The sequence below is a fragment of the Camarhynchus parvulus genome, chromosome 2 (assembly GCF_901933205.1).
Source record: "Camarhynchus parvulus chromosome 2, STF_HiC, whole genome shotgun sequence".
Classification (NCBI taxonomy): Eukaryota; Metazoa; Chordata; class Aves; order Passeriformes; family Thraupidae; genus Camarhynchus; species Camarhynchus parvulus.
This window is the reverse complement of record NC_044572.1, coordinates 117,408,572-117,419,986: the sequence shown is the minus strand read 5'-3', so window position 1 is coordinate 117,419,986 and position 11,415 is coordinate 117,408,572. Positions and strand designations below refer to the sequence as shown.

The following is an 11,415-nucleotide window of genomic DNA, read 5'->3' as shown; positions in this document are numbered from 1 at the left end:
TAAAGCTCAGATGTGTAGCTGTTAGTCCCTTACTGAAATCAGTACTAACCAAGCATGATACTTCTTGTTCTAGCTGTGATATTCAGGTTGAGAAGGACAGAAAAGCATACATTAAAAAAGTTGATTCTTTAAGCAATTTCCAAAGAAGAATGTCAATAGTGTTGATGAGCACGTTCACAGTGTCAGCTACTGATTGCTGACTCAAAGCAGCACATGAGGAAGTCACTGCCTGATCTCTATATCATGGTGTTACCTTTGCATCTTACACTTCCCTCTGCCTTAAACACACCCATTTAAAACTATTTAATGGTTTGTGACTATTTGTTAATGTGGGTTATGCTGTGTAAGCCACCTGGAGCATTGCATACTTTTCATAGGTTCTGAGTATTTCTGGATTAAAGATTTTAACTTCTTGTATGATAAATAAAACATTGAAGACCTGAATTAATTACTCCCAATGCAACATGTGCCATGGGGTTTCACAGAGAGAATCCCACAGCCAAGCAACTCAAGTCAAAATACACATAGCAAAGCCCTAAGAAAGTCTCAATACCCTGGTCTAACACTTAAGTACACACACACACACACACACCAATGGACCCCTTCTGATACTACATATTTTAAATATATTTTTAAAGTAATTACTATTGAGAAAATGCTATAAGAAGTGTATTGACACACTGTAATATGGCATATTTAACAGAACTGTGGAATATGCTATGGTTCTACAGTACATTATCAACATGGCATTTGAAACAAGGCGGGGGAAGTATTTAATTGGAAATCTTCAAAATATTTGTTTGGATTTGGAATCCATTAAGCTGAGATTTCCCCAAGAAGTCAAAGTTGTGAACTGCAACTTATTTTTATTCTCCTGTGGCTGTGTCCTGCCTTTGATTTGCTCCCAGGCTACAGCTGGAATCTGTGGGACCTGACCAGATACAACCTGTGTGTGGCTTCCTGCCGGAGCTGTTTTACTCAGACAAGCAATGCTTCTCTTAGTTTCTGTCAGAAGCACCAATAGCTGCTGCACCATACCAGCAGGCAAGCACACTTGAGAAATCCTTATACAGAAATGGGAATGGGAGAAAATTAACAAATTGGAAGGAAATACCCTGAATGTTTGTGCTGAATTGTAGCCATAAAACCAGAAACTAATTTGACATAAAGGGAGCAGAGTGTACCTGGAAAAACATCGTTCTGTCTGTGGTAGAACTTCTTACCTAAATCACACTGGAAATCTGTGACTCTGGCAGTTTCAGATTTGAGATATGCTGTGGAAGGTAAGGCAGGAGAAGTAATTCTCTGTCATTTGTCTGGGAAAGAAGAAGAAGAAACAGCTGCAGCCATTTGTTACAGCTTTAGATTTAAAGAGTGGGTTGATACAAGAAAATAATCACTGGATGTCTTTGTGCTTATAACAGAGGAGGTGTCATCTGATGGGAGAAAGTCATGGAGCAAAGAACAACTATTTCTACATTTCTATCTCTTTGGGTTTTTAAAATGTTTTTAAAGCACCCCTTTTTTGGTAACAAGGCTAGCAGCCAGAGTGGTGTCTTCAAGCACTGCTCAATGTCTTACTTGCAATCTCCCTAATAACACTCCGCACTAAGGTGGATTTGGTGCTGTCTAAAGATGGTAATGAGTGTTCCACCACCACTTCTCTTCCAATGCCTTCCAGTGGATTTCCTGCACTGAGGCAGAACTCTGTGTACAGTGGGAAACTCAAAAAAATACTGTGTCATTAATCCAATCAGAGCAGAGAAGAGCACAGCACTCACAATCTGCTAATTTAGGGTGGCTGGGATGTCTCAGGGTGTTGGGACACCTGCTGTTAAGTTCTCTGTCAGTGACATAATTGAGCATCCCATGGCCTAGTGAGAAGAAGTCCCCCTTGAGTAGGCATTTCTTAGGTGGGCAGCAGACCTAGAAACCTCCTTGGGGTGTGGGAGAGCTGATCCCCAGAGTAGTGTGCTGGTCTCAGTCAGTGCGTGCCTGGCACTTACAAGATGACAAAGGAGCCCCAGTGGAACTGAGGCTGGAAGGCAAATCTCCCTGCTCCCCAGGAAGTCTGGGATCAGTTCTTCCACATCACACCACAGAGTCAGAGTGTTTTCAGTGCAAGCTTAAGGATACGTTCAAGAACTGCTTGTTTGACCCCCAGAGGCTGATTGAGCAGAGGGATGTCTGTCGAGTGCATTTTTTAAGAGGTTTTGACTGCAGAAAGGATTCAGCAATGCTCACTTGGGCTGGAGGCAGCCCTGGAAACCTTGGGGCCAAAAAACCCCATGGCTTATCAGGGCTGCTTGGAGGCTCCTCCACTGTCCTCCGGAGAAGCAATGTCTTCATTCCTTTGCATCCTGGAGGCCAAAGGATGATCTGTGGTGCCAGTGAAGTCCATCATCGTGCCCCTGTACATACTGACAAGAGTAGCTTTTGTCAGACTAGCTCCTCATATCTGAAGGGAAATCCCCACCGAGGCTGCCAGCACCAGGCAAAGGTAAACGTTGAGGCACAGTTTCAGTACTTAGATTTACAGATGAATTTAAGTACTTCACTTAGAATTTAGTGCTTAAATTCAGAACCGACCGCATTCCTTGCCATCCAGCCCTCTCCGACCAGCGGAGGCAGCTCCTCAGGGCTATGGATGTCAGCCAGCGGGCAGAAATCGCGGCGGGGCCGGGCGGGGCAGGGTCCCGCCCGCGGGCAGCCCCCGCCCGTTCCCCCAGCGCGGCGCTGGTGGAATTCTCGGGCCGGGGAGTTTGGCTGGGACGCGCGGGCGGCTGCGGCGGGAGCTGTGCGGGGGCTGCCGGGCCGGGCCGGGCCGGGCCGGGGCTGAAGGCAGGTGTCCGGCTCCCTCTGCGCCGCTCCCGCCCCGCCGGGTCCTCACTGGGCTCCTACCTTCCCGGGACTTCCAGTTATCGCTAAACTTTAAGCCCTTAATTTTCTTGGCTGCAAACCCGGTAACGAATCGCTCAGACTTTGTTTTTCCACTGCTCCCGAGGCTTGATTTATTGTGTCTCTCTTATCGCACAATCGGACTTCGTTCAAAATGTTATTCTGGGCTAATTCCATACCCCGGTATTTATTTTGACTGTCCCTTCTCATTAGCGTTACTGATTTTTAATCGCTCCCCATTCCCGGTTAAATCCACTCTCTCTGCCCGCCCGGGCTCGCCTCCTCCATCCCGTTCGTGTTTCCATCCCGTGTGGGTCGGTGCCCGGAGCGGTCCCCGGGCAGCCACGACCCGCTGCCCCCGCGGCTGCGGACGGAGCCTCGCCCGGGGGAACCCGCTCCGCCCGGGAACATCCGCGAGCCGGAGATGCGGCGGCGGAGCGAAGAGAAAGGGCTCGCTTTTAACAGGGCATCGCCTGAGCTCCCAGCCCAGCGATTAAATTTCTCTCCTCCAGCAAAACCGTTACTTTATCCTAAGAAAAACAGCGCGAGCGGGGCGAGCGGCGGCGCGGGGCGGCAGGACCCGCACGGAGCCGGGGCCGGGCGCGGTGGAGGGCGAGGGTCGAGGGGAGCGGGAGGCGATGCCGCCCCGACAGCTCCGTGATTGATGACCCACCCGCCCGGGAAGGGGCGGTCGCTGTCGCCCAGGCTGGAGGGGGGAGCCCGGAGACCAGGTGCGACACAGCCCCGCCGCACCCACCGGTCGCGACGGCTTAAAAACACCGCGGCCGGACGGGACGGGACGGGACGAAGGCGCCGGAACCTCGGCAGCGGGTGGGAGCGGTAAGTTCATCCCCAGGCGGGCACCGCGGGGTCCTGCCGGGCAGCCGGGATGCGGGACCGGGACGCAGCAGCCGGCGGGGCCGTGAGCGCCGGTGCTGCCCCCGCACAGCGACAGGCAAGTTCCTATTTCTCTGCTCCGGAGAAAGGGCTTTCGGTACTCTTTCCCGGAGTTACACGCAGGGCAAGACCTTTTTAAAAGCGATGCAAAATAATTCAGATTCACCGTGTTTTGCACCCTAAGGAGCAACGGAAAAGTTTATCTAAGGTTTCCACCTGTTTGTTTTCAGTTTGTGCGCTCTGCTCTGGCGTTTTCCATCTTTTCCTTGTCTGTGTGGGCAGGTTGCCTTCATCACCATTTCATTCACACAGAATATAAGACTAAAATAAATGTTGTGCTGGGGTTTTTTTGGTAAAAGATGTCAAACCAATCATGTCTTTGTGGTGTCATGTAAAAACATAAATGCATCTGCATGCATTAGAAATACTGCACTAGAAGTGCTTTAGAAGCAACATAAATACTTTAACTTACTTTCATAGCCTTGTCCTCAACTCTCTCAGCATACCAGGTGGCAAGTGGGTGCTTGCAAAAATTACTGCGATTATTTTAAAACCAAACTTTTTCTTGTAAAATTTAAAAGGGAAAATGACTGTTGCCCAGAGGCTTTTCATTTACTTTAATTTTTAGCGGCATTTTTTGGACCATGAGGTTTTGGCAATGCCTGAGTTTGAAGCACCTGGAATGGATGTCCTGATTACTCCGGGGAGAAGAGTGATGCTGCTCAGTCCCAGTGTGCATCAGAAGTGATCCTGGCTGTGGATCCAGGAACCACCATGATTTGGCTACACATATGTACATACCTACAGCAGATCCTTTGTTTGGTGTAACAGATTTTCCCAGGCCATTTGCTGTTTGTGTTTGATGGGAAGTCTGACAGCAGAGGAATTTAATTCAGAGTGAAATCTCTCATTTCCACAGCTGAAAGTTTGTACTTTTTTTCCACAGGCCCAGGATTTTATTTCATATAGATGTGAAGCTCCTAAACCAGAAACTCCTATTTCTAAGGGCACCCAAGGAGATGAGGTTTTTAGGTACGTGCATTACTATGTACTGTATGTCACTCAAAGTAATTTCAGTTCTAAATGTGGTTATACACCAGCACAGCAAAATCAAAGTGTGTGTAAACCAGCCCTAGCCCTGTATTTCAGTAGAGGTGCAGGTATTTTTGCTAACCCAGTCTGTCCCTCTCCTCCTGTTAAACCTAAATTGTTAGATTCTTTTTCTTAGTGCCAGTGAAGATCACTGTAATTATCTTAAATGAATGTCTTGATGTCCATTTCCACAATGATGATTTTTTTTAAACTAAAATGCATCCAGATCTGACTATGCCTTAACACAAACACCAACGAAAAAGCATATAATGACTTTTTTTTAAAGTTAGAAACAATAGCCAATGTAAAAAAGACCATTTTTCAGCCCTCACTCAAGATGAGCTCATGGAGGCTTAAAGTAAGATTTATTTTATACTGATCATAAATGCCACAATAAAAAGAATATTGAGGTTTTTTTCCCTTTGGTTTAGAGTTATAATGTGCATAGAATATTGCACAAATAATTTCAGTCTAAACTGTACTGCTACTGAAGAGATCATTACATGATAATACTCTGTGAGTCACATCAATAGCAAATTAATCACAATTAATTACCCAAAGTAATAACAATAAAAAAATCATATTCTAAATACCATCAAATTATAGCATTGCAAAAATATTTATTTAGAAACCTTTCCTTGTCTTTCATAGAAATCTTTGACCTCAGTGTGTGCTTGAAATGCTCTACAAAATCAAGAGCTAATTCTTGTAAATGTATATATTCAGTCATTTATATGCATCGATGTTATTTAAACTTTTAATTACACGGTATTTGGATGAAATTAAAAGGTTTAATAACCTGTTTCTGCCCTTGTCTAGCCAGGCTGTCACAGGAACAGATACTCCTAACACGTGAAAACCAGGATCTGGGACACCCACGAGGGCTGCTTGGCTGAGGACAACAGGATCAGGTATTATTCCAGCTAAGAAGTGCTGCACTTTGGGGAATATTGATTGAATTGCATTTTTCTGTGGAACTGAATGAATTAAAGGACTGTGAGTTGTATTGCAGGCAGAGCTGACTGACCAGCCTCACAAAAAACTGAGAAAACACTTTAAGGTCACTGTTTTCAGCTTTTCTTCACATAATTTTTTTTATGTTTTCAAAAGGTTATTTTGCCCCCCCCAATGGCCAAAATACATCTTACAAAATTCTTTTGAAGTTTGAAAATGTAGATAAGAAAGGATAAGCATGCAATTTCTTTAGTAAGGTTAGGGGTGGGAGGACAGGAGAAGTCAGTTCCTGATCCTTTAAAATTATGGGCCAAATTTTGCCTTTCAAAAACTGAGTCCATGCTCTGTCTTCACTTACTGATGCATTTGAAAATTATATTTTTCTTTCCATAGTCCATGGAGCACTGATCACCTATAAGACTGTTCATAAAACTATTGCACTGAAAATAGAAAATATACTAACAATTCCACATCCCAAATCATAGAGTTTTAAAAATTGCCTCTAGCCTGACTTTTAATTCATTATAAATGGAAACCACTGTGGCAGTGCCTCTGGGTGGTGCCTGTTGGGTTTTCTCAGAAGTCATCTCTGGGCTATGAGTGACTCAAAAAAGTTTTTCTGTGTAATACTGCCAAAAAAATCAAATACTGATCGTTGTGAGGATTTCAACTTCTGTTCTGTACCCCTGTGTGATGCTGAATTCGCAAGCAGCGTGTAGAAAAGCGGCTCACAGAGCTGCATTCCAGCTTTTCCTAGCACAGGCAGTGCCTGCCTTTCTGACCATCCTTATTTTCAGAACGTGCTGGCTCCAGCTCACCGCAGCATCTTACTTTGGAGATGCTCTTGTTGCTTGCAGGACCCTCCCTGCCGGGGATGGACTGTGGACACTTAGCAGAGAGCAGCGAGGAGATCTCCAGCCCGGGGGCAGAGCCCGATTCCTCTGCCGGCAGCAGCACTTGCTGCCCGCCGCTGGCGGCCGGGCCGCGGGCCGGGCCCGCTCCCGCCCCGGGCCGCCCCGCCGCCGCCAACGCGGCCCGGGAGCGCAGCCGGGTGCAGACCCTGCGGCACGCCTTCCTCCAGCTGCAGAAAACCCTGCCCTCAGTGCCGCCCGACACCAAGCTCTCCAAGCTGGATGTGCTCCTCCTGGCCACCACCTACATCGCGCACCTCACCCGCAGCCTGCAGGATGAGGAGGAGACACCGGGAGAGGGCCCGGGCACCCTGCGCGGGAATGGGTACCTGCACCCTGTCAAGGTAGGGAGCTGAGGGGCAGCCACCACCTTGTGTCAGTGAGTGAGTACACTGGCCACAGACACATCATTGAAATGACGTATTACATGGAAATACATCCATGGTGTTACGTGGAAGTTCTGCCTGGACTAACTGCTGTGTCCAGGTCTTTGGGGTTTGATGGAAATATCTTGGAGCTCTGTTCCTCCAGCTTCAGGAACTTTGCACCAAAATATCAAATCTCGTGTAGATCCAAACCTGGTTTTTGGAAGTGAAGGTCATCACCACTGGAGTCCTTGCATCTTCCTGGTCCCTGTGTGAAAACCTTGGCGATCCTGACGGACCCAGTGGATCCTGCTGTGAGGGGTGTATGTGGTGAGGTGACATTGTCCCAACACTGTCCCACAGCTGTGAGGGGTGTATGAGGTGAGGTGACACTGTCCCACAGTGGTGACCCAGCCATGGCTGGGCCTGCCTTGGTTCTGCTGCCCCAGCAGCACAGTGCCGACAGCAGCGTTAATTACCAGCCACGTGTTAATTACTCCATGAAAGTGCTCTACTGAAGCATTTCTCTGGTTGGTATATGCTCTTCCCTTTGTCAGAAAAAAATCACAGCGATGCAGAAGGGATGGGAAAGGGGAACTGCTCTTGGAGAGGAGCGGGCTGGAAACTGTTTCCAAATGCAGCACTCACTGGCTGATGGGGCTCAGACACTGCTGCAGGGTGTTTTCTTTGGCTCTGCTCACAGGGAGTGAGTTAGAGCACTGGGGTGTTTGCTTTTCTTTTTAAGCGTCTGAATTCAGAATGATTTAATTAAGATTAATTTGTGAAGTAATCTCTAATTTCTAAAAAGTGCCTAATTCACAGAGAGTTCCTTGTTCACAATGTTGGTTGCTATATTTTACAGTATGATGTGAACGTAGGCTTCTGAGGCCATTTAAATGATTAGCAGACTCATAAAGAAAGCAAAACCTCTATATCAATTTGAAGATGGCTATAATTTAAGTAAAAAAATACATGTATTTCAAAATAAGTTCAAAACAGCTTCTGTTAGTTTCCTCAGTCAGAGTGAAAGGACGCAGGTCTCTCATGGTACTTTTTATCCAGCTGCCAATTACTACTGGCAGAAAAATACTTTTGAATAGTTATTACAGCAGTTAAATGATCCAGATGCCTATTTCCCAGGCTACTGGAAGAGAGTAATACTGGATTCACTAAAGCAATTATTTTTTTATGAATATATTTGATGAATGTGTCACAGTCAAATGCTAGTATGTGCTTCAAAAACCCCAAAACGCAGGATATGAGACAACCTTTAAAGTCTTTAACTAAGCTGATAGATTAAGCATAGTAAATGCAAATAGTGAGGAAAGTTAAATATTCAAGTACAGTTGTGTGTACACTGAATGAAAAAATGTGGTTAGTAACTTTGAACTTGGATGGTTTATTGGTGACAAACTCTTAACATCACACTTGAAATGAAATTGCTGAATGAGATCACACAGTCTTTCTAAGTCAGAATATGCCGCTGCTTTAGGTCTTTGAACAGAAGAGCTGAGATTTATCTGCAGTATTAAGTGCCCTTTACCCACAGGAAAGATGCCAGTCTGTACCCAAAAGAGTCTTTAAAAAACTGCATTCTTTTGGAACAACGCGCTGGCTGCATTTTAGGTATTTTTGCATCCAAGTTGTCTCTTCAAGCATCCACCTCTGATAAGAACAAGATGCTGAGAGTGCTGAAGACTGCCAAGGTGCAATTACATTAAATTTCCTTAGGCTTACAGCCTTCAGCAGCAGCCCCTGTGGTGTTCTCGGGCCCAGCCAGCAGGGATGGGTGTGCACATGGGGCTGCAATCTCTGCAGGTGCAGGTGGATCCCTGTAGCATCCCTGATGCCTTGAGAAGGAATTCTTTGTTTTATTCTACTAACAGAACATCTATGACACAAACTGAGCTTGGCTGACTGGCAAGGCAGGGTTGGGAGTTGTGCCTCACAATTAATTACCAAAGCAAATACCCAGGCTGAGCTCCAAACAAGCTCCAAACATTTTTCCATCGAATGACAAAACAGGAACTGTTTGGTGATAGCAAGAGTTTCCTATTTCCTTGTACTGTGATTCCATCAAATCTCCGCTGAGAACTGCAGTTGGAGTGCAGAGATCCCGGGTGTCTCAGTGCTGTGCTTGTCTCCTCTCTTGCAGAAGTGGCCCATGCGTTCCAGGCTGTACATTGGAGCCACGGGACAGTTTCTGACTCACTCGGCACAAGGAGACAGCGCAAACCATGGGGAAACATCAACATCTTCACAGATCTAACCTCCCTTGAAAAAAATGGTTATTTATTACACCTTATATAAATATATATTTAAGTTAAAAAAACTGTATCTACAGACAAACTGTAATTCCTGAAATGCTGTTTGTAGAGGAGAAGGAATTGATTCTTAAATGTAATTAATACCTCATTAAGTTGACGTGACACATCATTGGTTTCTGTCACTGCTGGATTTGAATGAGGGGGAGCCGGTGGTGACTCCAGCAGCACCAATCCGAGCAGCAGCAGCAAAGAGCTGCCAGCAGAGTCAAGTATCCTTGTCCTCTCTAGGACAAGCGCTGTGAGAAAAGAGAGGAGGAGTTACGTGCTAATGGCCAAGTACAGGGCAAAACAGGCTCGGGTGAAAAGAGAAGGGCAAGGCTAAAAATAGCAACTGTAATCCCACACAGACTTTCTCCACTGCTTAAAGCCGATGGCAGAAATCCCCTGACGGCAGCTGTCAGGTCAGGGCTCCAGCCATCGGAGAGTCCTACACGTTTGTAGCTATTGCTGGGAGTATGGATGCATGTTCATGGAGTAAAAATGTGCTGAGAGACCTGTCCCTCCTGCTCAGAGTGCTGCAATTTGGGCACTGCTTGTACCCACCCCAGGACTGTGCTGCATGTTACACAGGGCTCAGGCTGTGCTTGCTCCCCCGGCACAGCCACCTGCCTGCTCACCACACCACGGCTCATTTCTTTTAAGGGGTTCACATGTTGGAGCAGGTGAACCCAAAGTGTTGGCTTGTTCACTTAAACATCGGTATTTAGGCAAGAAAAAAGGTGAAAGTACATGCACAAATGTCATCTGTTATATCTGTTCTGTAAAACACTGTACTTCTCATATGGTTTGTTATTGCTGAGGTAAATGTTCTATTAAATATTATTCAGTGAATATTATATACTTTGAGTTGCAAAATCTGTTATCAGTTTCTCATTGTACATGATAATATTCTAAATTTATAGATGCTGTCTTCTTTCTGAAAGCTTCATGGTTTAAATTTAAAAATTGTATTTAGAAAAACAAAATTATTAGCCAGAACAACTTTCATAAAAACAGTATGGTAAAATCTGAAGCTCTCAACTGCCCCTGCAGCATTCTGAGCTTTTAACAAGATAATATACCTGGAAAGGACAGTATTCAAGAACAGGAAAAAAAATTTAAAAGATTCCTCAGTGTTTTTAAAAGGCTTATTCCTTTAAATGGCATTGAAAGATTCTGACTGTGTAACCAAGAAGCAGGGGGTCAGCTGGACATCAGGAAGAATTTCTTCAAAGAAAGGGCTGCTAAGCATTGGAATGGGCTGCCCAGGGAGGTGGTGGAGTCACCATTCCTGGAGCTGCTCAAGGAAAGTCAGGAAATGCCACTTAGTATGTTTATCAAATTGACAAGGTGGTGATCATTCAAAGGAAGTCAGTAGTCTTTTCCAACCTAGTCGAATTTGTAAAAATGAAAAATGCTTTAGCAATAAGAGTTAAAAACATGGAAAGTTATGAATGGATGGCACAGAGAATACATCTCAGACTCAAGCAAGCTGCAAGACCTGTATCAGTTTCTCATTGTACATGATAATATTGTGAATTTATAGATATTGTCTCCTTTCTGAAGACTTTAAACTTTAAAATTACATTTAGGAAAAAGGGAAAACAAAAATAGTACCAAGAACAACTTTTGTTTAAAAAGTATGGTAAAATCTGGAGCTCTACACAAGCCCTGCAGTATTTACAACTAAATATTGACAATGCTCTGCAGGCAGCTAGAGAATCAGAGCAGCAAGCATTTTAGCTACTTACTGTAGCTGTATCCCCAAGACTTTTTCAGCATTTTATGGAATTATTACAGGCCTGTAAGAACATGCAAAATTACAACAGCAGTTTTTCAGTTAAGAAGTGTGGTTGTGTTCGCAGGGGTCCCAGGACGAGGGAAGAGACAAGAATCTTGACTCTGTGTTTCAGAAGGCTGATTTATTATTTTATTATATATATTATGTTAAAATTATAACTATACTAAAGAATAGAAGAAAGGATTTCATCA

At 45.0% G+C, this 11,415-nt stretch overlaps 1 protein-coding gene across 2 annotated transcripts; it reads left to right on the top strand.

Moving 5' to 3' along the window:
• The first annotated feature begins 3,606 nt into the window (after positions 1 to 3,606).
• TCF24 (transcription factor 24) lies at positions 3,607 to 10,205 on the top strand. 2 transcript variants are annotated; one of them, XM_030943077.1, is made up of 5 exons: positions 3,607 to 3,738; positions 4,742 to 4,827; positions 5,711 to 5,798; positions 6,699 to 7,096; positions 9,273 to 10,205. In XM_030943077.1, exons 4-5 carry the CDS (start codon positions 6,716 to 6,718, stop codon positions 9,384 to 9,386), a joined length of 495 nt encoding a protein of 164 aa, XP_030798937.1. In that variant the 5' UTR covers positions 3,607 to 3,738; positions 4,742 to 4,827; positions 5,711 to 5,798; positions 6,699 to 6,715; the 3' UTR covers positions 9,387 to 10,205. The 2 variants fall into 2 exon arrangements, with proteins under 2 accessions (XP_030798937.1, XP_030798936.1); XM_030943076.1 differs by having other exon boundaries at positions 5,707 to 5,798.
• The last annotated feature ends 1,210 nt before the right edge of the window (positions 10,206 to 11,415 follow it).